The sequence below is a fragment of the Aristolochia californica genome, unplaced genomic scaffold (genome assembly GCF_029961685.1).
Source record: "Aristolochia californica isolate CCGP_79_NKW_82.1479 unplaced genomic scaffold, dmAriCali1.0.hap1 SCAF_13, whole genome shotgun sequence".
Lineage (NCBI taxonomy): Eukaryota > Viridiplantae > Streptophyta > Magnoliopsida > Piperales > Aristolochiaceae > Aristolochia > Aristolochia californica.
In genome coordinates, this window is record NW_027181804.1 from 27928935 (window position 1) to 27944467 (window position 15533).

At 41.9% G+C, this 15533-nt stretch overlaps 2 protein-coding genes across 3 annotated transcripts; both read left to right on the forward strand.

The window, feature by feature from the left end:
* Positions 1–653: 653 nt before the first annotated feature.
* On the forward strand, positions 654–12131 carry LOC137948802 (cytochrome b-c1 complex subunit Rieske-4, mitochondrial-like). Its single transcript, XM_068794972.1, has 2 exons — positions 654–977; positions 11234–12131. Exons 1-2 carry the CDS (start codon positions 803–805, stop codon positions 11872–11874), a joined length of 816 nt encoding a protein of 271 aa, XP_068651073.1. The 5' UTR covers positions 654–802; the 3' UTR covers positions 11875–12131.
* Positions 12132–13572: 1441 nt separating this feature from the next.
* LOC137948203 (protein CDI-like) lies at positions 13573–15484 on the forward strand. Of its 2 annotated transcripts, none has more exons than XM_068794201.1 (2): positions 13573–13862; positions 14280–15484. In XM_068794201.1, the coding sequence occupies exon 2, from the start codon at positions 14344–14346 to the stop codon at positions 15172–15174; it is 831 nt and encodes a 276-aa protein (XP_068650302.1). In that variant the 5' UTR covers positions 13573–13862; positions 14280–14343; the 3' UTR covers positions 15175–15484. The 2 variants fall into 2 exon arrangements, with proteins under 2 accessions (XP_068650302.1, XP_068650303.1); XM_068794202.1 differs by having other exon boundaries at positions 13573–13858.
* Positions 15485–15533: the final 49 nt, after the last annotated feature.

A 15533-nucleotide genomic window follows, 5' to 3' on the forward strand; every position in this document is an offset into this window, starting at 1 on the left:
GTTCATATATTTTCTGTACAGTTCCAGTTTCGGCATTCTTTTGCATGCTTCAACCAGGGGGTTTCTGGTGGGTGGTGAAGCCCTGCTCTACTACAGGCTTCGCGCTTCTCAGTCTCGTCACAGTTCAGACAGCCCACATTTACCTAATATAACTGGTTAATTTGATAAGCAGGTAAAACATGCCCTAGTATACGACTAAACAGGTAGTTTTACCCATTATATACCTTTAGAACATATTTTAAAGAAGATTATGGAGGTAAATAAAGCGATTATTATTAATCTTTGGTGACCCCATTAACAGCGAGGTTTTCTGATTTGGTTGGTTGACTAGGTTTCTTAAGGGTGCGCGTTAGGTCGGGTCAGGGAGTCAGATTTGCCTTTTACTTTGGTGGCTCTTCTTGACTCGGGATGATGTGACCTGACTCAGGTAACCCAACCTGATTAATAGTTAAGACCGAGTTCAAACTAAAATTCCTAAAATTCTGGATCAGGATATACCCACGGACCTTAAATATCTAGTGGGCCAGAAGATGACGTTTGGAGGCCCATAAATTAGAGAGATGCCGGAGTCCAACATTTTCAGGCCTTTTTCTTTTCATATTTAGCAAATTTGAATCATTTTGTATTTTTCATGTCTTTTTAATTATGTATATTTGACGTTCCAAAGAGCTGACAAGAACGCAAATTTCTCCTGTTTCACCTCTCCGTGGCCTATTTCTCTCTCCCAGTCTCACGGACCGCAGATTCCAGGGACACCTTGCGTCCGTTGAACCCTACCGAGCCCTACACCGGCACAGCGAAGATGCTGAGAGTTGCAGGGAGGAGACTCTCTTCTCTCTCATGGCGATCAAGTCCGACGGCCTCTGCCGTGGTCTCGAGGAACATCCTCAACGGTGACTACGCGTCTGATGATTCCAGATCCGTCGCCTCTCCGCACGGCATCTTCGACAGATCGTCGTTTCGCGACCTGATCAGAGGTTAGGATTTTATGGGCTTATCTATTTGCATTTATAAATTAGGGTTTTTGGCTTCTCAATTTCCGGTGATGATTTTGGAGGAAGAGTGCAGTGTCTTGTTTCTTTTCCCCTTTTATTTCGGCGATTAAACTTTTTGTTTCTTCTTCTTTATATTGAGATGTTCGGTTGATAAATTTGCAATTGATTTCTTTGCGACTTGTATCTGAAGAGCTTCTCATATGATTTTATTTTTTATTCTATTTATTTTGTTATTGGCGGAATAGATAAGAGGGGGAACGTAATGGGCCCATGCGGGTACTATTTATTTGAAAACAAAAATAATTAAGGTTAATATGGTTTTTCGCCTCTCAAAGTTGAGAGCGTTATGATAAGCATATAATCTTCCGTATGAAGAAGATAAGGTGATTTCCTACTTTCCATCACAAGCTTCTGGGAATTTATTTTTTTCCCTTTTTTGAGAGCAAGCTTCTAGTAATTTGGTATCCTAGTGACGTGCTTAAAGTTTTTTTAAATTGATGAGTTTTATTACGCACAAAGAGAGAATAATACAGAATCAGGAATGGGGCACCATTACAGTAAGAGATTGGAAGGAAACACCATTTCTAACAAGAGAGTCGGCCAAAGAATTGACTAACCACAGTACATGGGTCCAAATACAGGAAAGAAAAGAGGAGATATCCTTGACAACCTGAAAGGTATTCTAGTGGTGCCAAGGGGGTTTGGAAGAAAGGGAAGAGCACCAAGTGATTACCACTCTGGAGGCGCCTTTGATGATGAAGGGGTCCGAGGGGGAGAGCCATGAGCTCTGCAGAAGTCGAGTCCGAAGTCCTCAAAGGTGCAGAATAGGAGGGTGGTAGCATAAGAATTATAGATAGCTCCTCCAATTCTGGCCGGTCCTGGTTTGCCAACAGAGCTGTCATCAAAATTGAGTTTGAGGAAGCCCGGAGTCTTGCACGAGGGGGTTGACGGTTGGGGTGGACATCTGGGCAATACATTGCCAATTTTTTTTTTTTTTTTTTTGAAATGATGCTGCATACATTGCCAATTGTTGCGGAGAGGGATGTAGCCAAGACGAGTGAATTCCTTCATTGTCTGGATCCATGTAGAGATTTGGTCAATTATGCTAGAAGCAACTTTATCAACGCTGACATACTTGAGACTGAATAGGCGGTTCTTCCTTTCCCTTCAGAGGCCCCAAGGGTTGTGGCCTATGCTGGCTGAGAGAAGTGCTTTCCCTAGGCGAGGGAGGGGGATCCCAAGGAGCAGGTGACAAATGGAGATGAGGTCCTCAGGAAGGCAAAGTTGAAGGAAGGCCTATGAGACTGAGCAACTTAGTCTATACTCTCCAAGCAAAAGAATAGTGGAGAAGGATGTGGGAGACTCTCCTTGTCCAGGCCACAGAGAGAGCAGATGATAGAAGGTCTCGTACTATCTCGCATTAGGAGGTTGTCAACAGTCTGCATTTTGTTGTGCAAGGCTTCAGATGAAAAACCTGATCTTGGGAGGTGCTGAAAGACGCCATGCAAGAGCTGCATGGTGCTGTCTAAGATCCAACGTCCAAGTAGAAAGGTAGAGATATGCTGAGGCATTGAGAATTTTCCACTATGTGCGTGTCTCTGAACGAGCTTGTCCTCAAGATGACTTCAAATAGTGATTGAACCGAGGTCATTCAAGAGGGAGCAGACTTCATCAATTTCAGCATCATTGAGGCCCTGCCTAAGGTTGAGATTCCAGCAAGCACCTGGTCTCCATGAGTCAGCCACAGAGATGGATGGGTTTGCAGCTGAGGCTAGGTAGTGAGGAGTAGGAGTCCTTGAGTGGGTCGGAGTCTCTCCAGCAATCACTCCAGAAGCGGATATGACACCCATTCCCAACAAAGTATCTTATTGCTGCCTCAAAAGTTTTCAGAGGGAGGAAAATAGAGTGCCAAATAGGAGAGAAATTGTAACATGATCCCCCACAAGTCCACCATTGAGTCAACCATGGGCCTCCAAACAGCATGGTTCCTGTGATGGATTTTTTGTTTATATAATCTTGTATGTTATCATCATAGGAAAAAAATCTAAGTTTTAAGTGTGTTCCAATGTTAGAAATAACCTAGCTACACCAGTTATTAGATTGTCTGCGAGAAACTCTGGTAACTGCCTTTTTTATTATGCAAATTCTCTGGGCTGTGTTCGTTTTTACTGTCTCCACTCCAGTAGTTTCTCACTCCTCATACTTATTTGCACTCATCTTTGTTAGGAAGAAGAGAAATGGATTCCAAGATTGGGTGCTTTGTCCTGCCTTCTTGCTGAACTCAATCTTATAAAGCCCATAAATGACTTCAGGATGCTAGATATACTCAAGGCATGAGGTTAGTTCAAAATCAATAACTATGAAATTTTACCTTTACCAAATCTAAAGCAACTAATTAGGAAATGATTTGTTAGTTAGAATTTTGAACTATGTGCTTGTGCAAAAAGGGCCAGTATTTGATTTTAGATGTAATGACTGTATAATCAATTTCACATATCAGTTCTTTTGTCTCACATGCAAAAGAATATTGAACGCCTGAAAAGTTGATTTAGTTTAACCACTATGGCCAGGTGTAGGTCTCATCCCATTTAAAATTCAGGTGGCAAATTATGTATCTGGTTAAAATGGTGTTTTTCTTGCCAAGAAAGGTGTCTCTCGTCAATCTTTTGTTGTAGGGAGCTTCTATCCCCTTGCTTTGCAAGGCTTTTCGTGTTTTATCAGCAATAAAAGCCACATTTTCAAAAAGAAAAAAAAAGTTTGTCTTATTTGTCAGCTGATTAAATGTGCACTGAATACATGTGGCACACATATAGAGGGATGCAAATTTAGTTATTTTGCTCTTGCTAGGATCCTGTTGTTGCTGTTCAACTGTGTAGGATATACATCGCCTTGTACTGCCAAAACAACTTTCCTTTATCAATGTTGTTAGTAGTTCAGTTGGTCACTTGTATGGTAAATGCCATAGACTGGCATTTTTAGTGTTTTTGTGTTGGTGGCTGTTTCTTTTATCTTTTATCTTTTTTTTTTTTTTTAAACTTCTATGATTAGTTGTTTGGTTATCATTGACTCTCTTGAAAGAGAGGAGAGAGGAGGGGGGATGGAACTATGGCGTGTGCAGATTTCTTACAGTTAGCTCCTATGTGTGCAGCGATTGTCATTTGAATTGTCTGGGTGAACTATGGTGCTGACTATCATGTGGTTTTTCTGATTAAGAAACAGTTCTTTTGCTACTTGTTCCTTGTTTCAGAACTAGCAGAATTTGGTGGCAGTTTGGAAGCTTCAGATGTGGAGATTTTAGCATTACAGATTATGCTACTATTGCTTTGAACATAGTTGCCTTGCAATTGCTTTACACGTCCCATTTCAAAAAAAAAATTGCATTACAATTTCCTTAGCAAATGACAAATAGTACGTTACACACATAGATGCTATTGCCATGCATGTTATTGTTGGTTGCTACTGCTGCTAGGAAAGAGACAGAACAGACTCAAAAAAGTTTACATCTACTGCATTTAGAGAAAAAAGAGAGTATTTTTGGAAGAAAACAGCATGAACTAGGTGGGTCTTGTGGTACTTTGCAAGTAGACATTAAGTGGTTAGTATTTTTTGTGGTGTTGAGCTTCTAGGTTTGTCATGTGATGTTTTTATTGGTTGAGTTCAATAGATGATGTTAAATGCTTGTTCTGGTTCATTTAAGCCTTTAATGTTCTATCTCATGCGATGAAATTGTTTCACTGACTGTGCATCAGGCTGGTCTTGTCATGACTGTTTCGATAGCAGGTGCATTTAGATCACATCAATGCTCGATGTGGTAATTAGTTGGGTTCTTAATCAGTTTCAGAAACAATATGCTGATGAAGTTCAGGTCTAGATCATGTAAAACTTTATCTGCTTTAGGTATCTGCATGACATTTTTCATTTGCAGGCTCTTTGACTTTGCTAATATTAGATAATGATATTTTTGTGTCACATATAGCTTGGATTTCTGGCCTCAATTGATCACCAAGTTAATATATTGTCCATAATAAAGTAATTCCTGACAGTTACTTGTAGACCTTGGATTTATGTTGTGGTTTTCAAGAAAAATGTTGTGATTTGTGTTATGAAAATACGACAATAAAGAGACAGGTAATCATGCACGACACAAATTTACGTGGTTCGGCAAATTGCCTACGTCCGCGGTAGCTGCAGAGGATTTTTTATTTCTATGGAGGAATCACAATACAGTAGTCTGTTTCTCACGACAGAAATACAAACCGAGAGAGAGTCTTCTCTCTGTTTCTCCCTCAGCGACGAGTCTCTGTTCTTTCGACAGCAACGTCGAACAACAGCTCTGTTCTCTGCTCTGGCAATGGCTATGCATAGACAGCAACACCTTCTCTTCTGGCAAAGGCGTCGCACAACAGCATCACCTTCTCTTCCGGCAAAGGCGTCGCACAACAACACCCGGAATATCCCTCTCTTTGCTACCTCTACAAGCAGCGACGACGACGCGAAAAATCCCGAAGTCCCGAGAGGCTTTTTCTCTTCCCGCGTTGCTCTGTTTCAGTACCGAGGGCTTCACTGTTCCGAAAAAACAGCACCTCTCTGTAAGTCCTGTAAAATATGTGATAAAACCAGCAAGAGGGAGATATATTTTTCCTTGAGTGTTACACACGCAAAAGCACATAAAGTGAACATGGAAAATGACCTCCATGCTCCCCCCCCCTCGTGGACCAGACTCCACACTACACAACAATTCTCCCACTTGGAGACTGGTACACCCACTGTATCGCCCTCTTCCTCAAACAGGATATCCTCCACCTCTACAACTCTCTGCCCAACTGAAGTTGTGCACAACTTCAGTTTCTCAAGTGTAACACCTTTATCAACATATCAGAAGATTCTTACTTCCACAAATTTTCTCAAGTACCAACTGTCCGTTATCTAACAATGATCGTATAAAGTGATACCTGATCTGAATGTGCTTAGTCCTGGAATGAAATGCTAGGTTCTTGGCAAGGAATATGTCACTCTAACTATCGCTGTAGAGAGTACCCTTCTGATTCTCTTTGCCCAATTCCTCCACGAAGCCCTGTAGCTAGATCATCTCCTTTGCAGCTTCTGATACTACAATGTACTCAGCTTCTGTGGTAGACAAAAAAATTGTTTTCTGTAAATTTGAACCATGAAAATGCAGTACCACCCAGAGTGTAAACAAATCTTGTGGTACTTTTTATGTTATCAATATCTCCAGCTAGATCAGCATCAACATAGCCCCTCACCTCTAAGCTCTCTCCTGAGAAACACAAACACGTTTCTGAGGAGCCTTTAAGATACCTCAGAATCCACTTCACAACTTCCCAGTGTTGTTTTCCTGGGTTACTCATGTATCTACTCACAACTCCCACTGCATGGACAATATCCGGCCGTGCAAACCATAACATACATAAGTGAACCATTAGCTGAGGCATAAGGAACCTTACTCATGTAATCTTGTTTCTCCTCTGACTTGGGTAACTGATCCTTGCTGAGTCTGAAGTGACTGTCCAAGGTGTGCCAACTAGTTTGGCCTTATCCATATTGAACCTGCTGAATACCTTTTTCACATACTCAGCCTGCGAGAGTCTCAACGTACCTCTGACTCTGTCTCTGACAATTCTCATACCAAGGATTTGCTACGCAGCTCCCAAATCCTTCATTGCAAAGTGCTCTGACTTCTGCTTCTTCAGATTACTGATCTCATCAATACTTGCCCCTACAATAAGCATATCATCCACATACAATAACAAAATAATGTAAGAATTGTCAAAATACCTGACATAGCAACAGTGATCTGCCTGACATCTCATGTAACTTGCACTGCACATCAAGTTGTCAAATTTCTTGTACCACTGTCTAGGAGCTTGTTTCAGGCCATACAAGCTCTTCTTCAGTCTTCAAACTGAACCTTCCTTTCCCTGTATTGCAAACCCCTCAGGTTGGTGCATATAGATGTCTTCTTCAAGGTCTCCATGAAGAAAGGTTGTCTTCACATCTAACTGCTCAAGAAATAAATCTTCAGTAGCAACCATGGACAGTACTAACCTGATGGTTGTGATCTTCACCACAGGAGAGAAAATCTCGGAGTAATCAATACCCTGTTTCTGCTGAAAGCCCTTTTCAACAAGTCTAGCCTTGTACTTCTTACTACTATCATGCTCAGTTTTCACCCAGTACACCCACTTGTTGTGCAATGCCTTCTTCCCTAGTGGAAGTTCTGTCAACTCCCATGTTTGATTCTCTAATAGGGAATCCATCTCATCTTTCATGGCCAGCTCCCACTTGCTAGAATTTTCATCTTGCAAGGTTTCTTCGTAACTCTGTGGTTCTCCACCATCTGTCAACAAATTATAATTCAAAGTAGGTGATAAACACTGTGGAGGCCGAATAGTCCTAACTGACCTGCGAACTGCAGCTGCAGGAGTGGACGACTCTGGATCTGACTGCGGAATAATAGGAATGGGTGCACTGGACCCACTCTCCTCGTCATTCACATCTCTGCACTGCACGGTGGCCTCTGGTAGGTCATCCAATCTCACGTACTCAAACTCCTGAGGAGCTGCTTTAGCAACTGTACTGAACTTGTCCTTGTACACAATCTTCTCATTGAATATCACATTCTTGCTTCTTATAATCTTCCGACCCTGATCATCCCAGAAACGATAGCCAAATGCCTCGTCTCCATAGCCAATGAAATAACATTTTCTCGACTTACCCTAAAGTTTACTACGAGCATCAGAATCAATAAGAAGATAAGAAAGACAACCAAAAAGTTTAAGATGAGAAAATTTGACGTCTTTCCCGCTCCTGGCCTCCTCTGGCAATCCACAATCCAACGGAACTGATGGTCCTCTATTGATCAAGTAAACTGCAGTACTGACTACATCTGCCCAAAAAGTAGGTGGTAATCCAGTGTGCAGCCTCATGCTTCTAGCACGCTCATTGATGGTTTTGTTCATATGTTCAACAACTCCATTTTGTTGTGGTATCCCAGGGATGGTCTTCTCCATTCTGGTACCAAGAGCTGCACAGTATTCCTTGAACCCGCCATCAATATACTCACCACCATTATCAAACCTCAAACATTTCAGTTTCAAGTTTGTCTTTATCTCAACCATGGCCTTCCAGATTTTGAACACATTGAATACATTAGATTTATGCTTCAAAAAATAGACCCATACTTTCTTGCTGTGATCATCAATGAACGTGATATAGTAACGAGAACCTCCAAGGGATGCTACTGGGGAAGGTCCCCACACATCTGTGTGCACAAGGTCCAGTTTTCCTTTCTTCACTGTTCTGCCACTCTTCAAGAAATTGACCTTCTTTTGTTTCCCATAATGCAACTCTTCACACATACTGAGATCAACTGATTTTAGTTTTGGTAGCTTGCCTCTGGACAGTAGTCTGTCATGCCCCTCTGACTCATATGGCCAAGCTTGCAATGCCACAAATCTGTTGTGCTTTCTGCAACGGTAGTAGCAATAGTGTTATTCAAACCGGTAGTCAAATAGAGAGTACCAGCTTTCTTACCCCGAGCCAGTACCAATGCCCCTTTGGTGACCTTCCAGGTGCTATATGAGAACACCACTGAGTGGCCACAATCATCAAGCTGCCCAACAAAAATGATGTTCTTCTTCAACTTATGAATGTGTTTGATCTTTTGCAAGGTCCATATGTTCTTGTTGGGGAGTGCAATTTCAATGTCTCCGATCCCCACCACGTTCAAAGCCTCTCCATCAGCCAGGTACAACTTCCCAAAGTCACCTGCAACATAGTTTTGCATTATCTTCGGATGGTAAGATGTATGGAAGGAAGCCTTTGAATCCGATATCCAATCATCAACTAGACTATGAATTGCAATCAATAGTGCATCTTGTACTTCTTCAGTAACTACATTAGCACTATCATTCTCGGTCTTCTTAGGGCTTTTACAGTTCCTCTTCAGGTGGCCAACTTTGCCACAATTCCAGGAAGTTGGCTGCTGACCAGGCCTTGACTTGCTCTTGCCCCTACTCTTTGATTTTGATCTGCCTCTGTTTGAGTTCCTGCTATGTGATCTCCCCCGATAATCAACATTCAATGCGGAACTTGAACCCGAAGTCTCGCCTGAATCCCTTCTGCGCACCTCCTCAGCCAAAATCAAATCATGAATATCATCATATTTCAACTTTGATTTATCGGCAGAATTACTGACATCCATTCTCATGGCTTCCCAGCTATTTGGCAATGAAGCCAATAGTATCAATGCACGTATCTCATCATCAAATTCAATTTCAACAGACGACAATTGATTTGTGATAGTATTAAAAGCATTCAGATGTTGTGCAACAGATGTACCTTCTACCATCTTCAAATTGAATAACTTTTTCATCAAATAAACTTTGTTATTCGCTGAAGGCTTTTCGTATATACCTGACAAAGCCTCTATGAGACCCGCAGTCGTCTTCACCTTGCTGACGTTGTGTGCAACGGATCTCAACAGGGTTAGCCAAATAATTTCCAGAACTTGTCGATCCAATAGATTCCAATCGGCTTCCTCCATTTTTTCCGGTTTCTTCCCCAACAGTGGAAGATGGAGTTTCCTCCCATAGAGGTAGTCCTCTATCTGCATCCTCCAGTATCCAAAGTCCGTGCCATCAAACTTCTCGATCCCCGATATTTTTACTTCGTCTCCAGCCATCGTTTTTCCTCAGACCCAAACCTCAGCTCTAATACCAGTTGTTATGAAAAAACGACAATCAAGAGACAGGTAATCACACACGACACAAATTTACGTGGTTCAGAAAATTGCCTACGTCCACGGGAGTTGCAGAGGATTTTTTATTTCTATGGAGGAATCACAATACAGTAGTCTGTTTAGAGGGGAGGGTTGTTGGGTTTACAACTGAAATCCCACATTGACTAAAAGTGGGGAATCACAATACAGTAGTCTGTTTAGAGGGGAGGGTTGTTGGGTTTACAACTGAAATCCCACATTGACTAAAAGTGGGGAAGATCATGGAAATATAAGTGTGGACACTATCTCTATTGGTATGAGGCCTTTTGGGGGTAAAGCTCTAGAGCAAATCCATGAGGGCTTAGGCCCAAAGTAGACAATATCATACCAATGTGGAGATAGGTAGTATCCATAGTCCTTACAAATGGTATAATAGTCATGCCCCGAAGTTAGCCATGGTGGATGAATCCTCTGAATGCCGAACGAAGGTAGTGGGCCTCGATTAGATCGCAATAAGATCTGTAGATGTGCTCTATTAGACAGGTGGTATGTTCCGAATTCTTCATGGATGTGTCTTGGTCCCAACACGGTGAAGAGGAGTTGATCTGGATAGAGCATGCTCTCGAGACAGGTGGTATTCCATGTAAGGCGTGTGCTTCCAACGCATTGGAGTGAAAAAATCCGGGTTGGTAGAGAGTGGATGGATGGATGAATGTTTGAGGGGAGGCTCGGTAGTTCTTTGTTCGAGGGGAGGATTATTGGGTATACGACCAAAGTCCCACATTGACTAAACGTAGTGAAGATCATGGATATATAAGTGTAGACACTATCTCTATTGGTATGAGGCCTTTTGGGGGTAAAGCCCAAGAGCAAATCCATGAGGGCTTAGGACCAAAGTGGATAATATCATACCAATGTGGAGATAGATAGTGTCCATAGTCCTTACAATTTATACTTTGCTTTCTTTAGTTTTGTTTGATGTGCTAATGTGGATCCATGCTTCTATTTGTAAACACTTTCAGAAAAGAAAAAAAGAAGCGCATGCTGGGAATATATGAGATTCTTGGGCATCCTGTGTTATATGCGTGTTAGAAGGAGAACATGCCTGTAGGTTTAATTGGTATCTTGATTCGATGGTTATTCATGAAGGTCCTTCTGTTGGCTCTTTAGTCTGGGTAACAGATGCTCATCTTGATTTTGGTGCATGGTAGTTGGCAATCACTTGCGTCCGCATTGGGTATTGAATTTGTTTCTTGTTAGTGCCCTTCAGGAAACATTTATATATGTGTCTACTTATTCATGTTGTGAAAGTAGAGTTAAAGGTTGGCTTCATGTGCAGTCATGCCAAGGGGACAGTTTCCTGCTCTTTGGTAGGGTACTTGAAAAAATTCATCCTATCAAGCAGTTTCTTACTTGAGTTACATAGTCTTGAAATCGGCAATTTGGTACTTCTTAAGTGGTGTTTCTAACATTCTCTGTTTGTTGGCTAATACGGCAGGATTTGCCTCAGACTCACTTGTTCATCATCCTGATATGGGGTTGTCTGACCTCCCAGCGACAGTGGCCGCTGTGAAGAACCCAACCCCCAAAATTGTTTATGATGAACACAACCATGAGCGCTTTCCACCTGGTGACCCCAGTAAGCGAGCATTTGCATACTTTGTCTTGACTGGTGGGAGATTTGTTTATGCATCCTTGATCCGGTTATTGATTCTCAAGTTCGTCTTGAGCATGTCTGCTAGCAAGGACGTTCTGGCTTTGGCTTCCATTGAGGTTGACCTTTCCAACATTGAGCCCAGTAGTACTGTAACTGTCAAATGGCGTGGGAAGCCTGTATTTATCAGGCGCCGAACAGAAGACGACATCAAACTTGCCAACAGCGTGGATGTGACATCCCTGCGACACCCAGAGGAAGATGCTGCGAGAGTTAAGAACCCAGAGTGGCTTGTGGTTGTTGGGGTTTGTACCCATCTTGGTTGCATTCCTTTGCCCAACGCTGGAGATTTTGGTGGATGGTTCTGCCCATGCCATGGATCTCACTACGATATTTCTGGTAGGATACGCAAAGGACCTGCTCCATTCAACCTTGAAGTACCAACTTATTCCTTCATGGATGAAAACAAGCTACTGATCGGATGAGAGGTGCTATTGTGTTTGAAATGTGCAGAGATAGACTGGGTTTCACATTTCCAAAGTTCTTTTTAGTTAAGAGACTTGTTCAAGATATTTTTGGTCCAGTTTTTAGTATGGTCACGTTTTCATTTTTCATGTTTTCTTTCGAAACCTGTAACTACCCTGGCTCAGGTTTTTTGAATAATTCTGCTCACTTGTTAGACTCCATGTTGCATTAAAGTCCTGGAGGGGATGTTATAATAAGGTTATGAAGTTAAAATTGATGCAAGGTGAATTTCCTGTGGACCTGAATTTGGTCGAGATCAAAACGAGTCTGATATGTCTGATGATTGTAATAGATGCTTGGATATGTTGAAGCTTCTGTCATACGAGTCCCTTTAAAATTTTCTATTGTTTGGTTTATGATTCCAAAGTTAGTTTATCGTTTAGGAAGAGGCTGGTCAAGAAGCTGAGAAGTAGTCCACAGAGGATGAAGAAGAAGCCTGAGAACTAGCATCAGGAACAATAACTTCATTAGGGCTTTAACGATTCATTACAAGTGATTGTGCTCCTCCCATTAACAAGCCCTCAAAGAAAATGGCACAGGATGATTCAGTTTTATCTGACCATAACGACGCGTCCTCTTTCCAAACAGTGAAACCAACTCTCCAGAAAAGTTCAATTTCAACTCCGATAGAAGCTAAACGGTGCCATCATAGAACGAAATTTCTTCAATTACCTTCTACAGAACATTAAGCGCTGCTGTACATTGTGCCAGTAAAACTAGTATTTACTGGTTTAGCTGTGTCACCTTCTGCTCGAGTCTGAGTGTGTGAGAGATCTTCCCTCCACGATGAATGCTATAATAAACCAGATCGCTGGCCGTGTATCGAGCCTGCAAGAATCAATAGTATATCAGATCCTGGAAACGCATAATGTCAGGAAAAAAAAAGTCCATTGGGAAGTTCTAACCGGCTTGTTTTTCGTAGATGGCATGGTTCTTTAAAGCATTTCATCGAACAGGAAGGCGTCTCTGTTGTTCATTGGTTCTTGGGTTATAGAAGAGAAAATTAAAAGCCACGGATTCTCTTTTTGAAGTCATTCATCATTTTGAGCTTTTACCTGAAAGTTCCCAGTAAATCTGGCGAACCCGAACGAAGAGCTGGGAAATCCCATCGGTGCAGGGAGAGAACGAGCACGAAAACAAAGGCGTCTCTTTCAATCTCTCCAACCCTTTTCCAGTATTTCACTATTCTTGTCTTCTCCCTTACAGTTCCTGATATCCAACGAGATCGATCGAGAACAGGAGATGGTCCATAATACTTGGACGGTTTATATTAAAGAAAGAATATTTTATTTATTTATTTATTAAAAAAATTATTTCTATTTTTACATGTGTTTTTTGGTCTTTTTCTAGACGGAATAAGTTAATTGGTCCGGTTCATTTGATTTGCTGAACCCTGCACTTCAGCAGAATCTGTTTCCTAGCCTTCCGGCAATGAGCTGTCTTTCCCTGTTTCCCAGCTATACCGTCCTGCACGAGACTCCCACTATCCGGTGTTCGAATCCCACGCGCTGGGGAGGGACTGGCCCCACTCACAAACGACGAACGGTCCTGAATCCTCTACGGATGCCCACGGGCCCCGCTTTACCGGGGCCCACGCAGCTTCCCGCGCTAGACCTGCGACGACCCCGGTGCCGAAATCAAACGGCTGCTTTTGTCGGTGGGCAAAATCTCCGCCGCGGGAAAGCCGATTAAAATATCCGCTGTGAATACCCTTCACGAATATGTACGGATATTTCGAATTTTTCCATCGTTCCTTTCGGCTTTCCGCTATTTAAGCGTGGCCTTCGCCTCCCATTCTTGCATCAATGCCACCTCTATCCAGCGGTGGAAAAAGAGTTTAAAGACCCTAGTTGGAATTTCGAAAGGTGTGCTTTCTCGAAGCCCTAGATCCGGTTGTCGTTGTTCATTCTGGAGGTACGGATTGTCGGCATCGGATTGCAAGTGGTAGGTACGATTTGTTGTTTATTTTGTTTATTTTTTTCTTTTGGGAGAAAAATGATGAGGAATTTGTTGATTTTTTGTTGCTTGTTCTGGTTTCTGTAGTTGTAATGTTGTTTACTTGAAGTTGGGATGTGAAAGGGCTTTGTTGGCTTTTCTTGATTTTGGAGGATGTTACTCTCGGATGATATGGATTTGTTGGAACGTATTTTTTTATTTTTTTATTCCGTTTCTGTTGTGCTTGTTTGGAAAATAATGCTTGTTTCCGGATCTGTGATGGTTTCCAATGACGACGAAATGTTCAGACTCTGTTTTCTTGGTTTTGCTTTTCTGGAATTTGGATTAAAGATTGCTTCGTAAAGACTGTTTGTTTGAGGAAATGTTGTGGAGATTGATCTAATCGTTTTGGTTTGTTTTATGCTGGCAGATCTGGGTCCATTCGTCTTATTTTGACTGCTATACATACTATCAGACCTGAGCTTGCATTTTGAATGTCATTCATCATGGTTGATAACTCGAGTGCGAACGGCGCTGTCTGCGCCGATTCGGTCTATGAACACGTATCAAACGGATCTTCTGAGTCAAATTTGAACAATGGAAATGCAAAAGTGTTTAAAATATTCATAGGCTATGATCCTCGTGAAGACCTTGCCTATGAGGTGTGCCGATACTCTCTTCTGAAGCGGGCAACCATTCCGGTGGAAATTCATCCTATTAAACAGTCTGATTTGAGGAACAAAGGTCTTTACTGGCGTGAGAGAGGTGCCACGGAGAGCACAGAGTTCTCGTTTAGTCGGTTCTTGACCCCTTATCTTGCAAATTATGAAGGTTGGGCAATGTTTGTGGACTGTGATTTTCTTTACACAACTGACATTAAGGAGCTTACAGAGCTTCTAGATGATAAGTATGCTCTTATGTGTGTTCAACATGATTACAAGCCGAAGGAGACCACAAAGATGGATGGCGTGGTACAAACTGTTTATCCAAGGAAGAACTGGTCTTCCATGGTTTTATATAACTGTGGTCATCCAAAAAACAAAGTTTTGACGCCTGATTTGGTCAACTCCCAAACAGGTGCTTTTCTTCATCGGTTCATGTGGCTTGAGGATCATGAAATTGGCGACATTCCGTTCGTCTGGAATTTCTTGGTTGGTCACAACAAGGTCGATGAGACTGATCGAACCACCACCCCAAAGGCTATTCACTACACCAGTGGAGGGCCTTGGTTTGAAGCATGGAAGAACTGTGATTTTGCAGATCTTTGGTTGAATGAAATGGAGGAGTACAAAAAGGAGTCAAAGAAGGAGGAGATGGCAAAATAGATAGCCAGCAGATACTGGGAAAATGTTCCCTCGTAAGTAGATGGTCTATCGTCTCTATATTTCTGTCAGTTTAATTCTTTGTTGTATCTTTATTAAGGTCCATATTCTTGTGATTTAGATTGTGAAGGGATTTGAAGCTTACCACTAATATATTTTGTCCCACAGTCTGGTCTTCCCATTTACATGTATTGTATTTTCCTATCAGTTGGACCTTTTAGGCTCATTTATTCTCCCTTCTTGTTTGGGTCTGTGAATTGAGATCTGTACAATGTAAGCTCAGTTTACCAGTCTATGAATTTATCTTCTCCCAGCCTTTCTTATGATTAAGATATGTTTTGATCCATTAGTTATTGATGTCG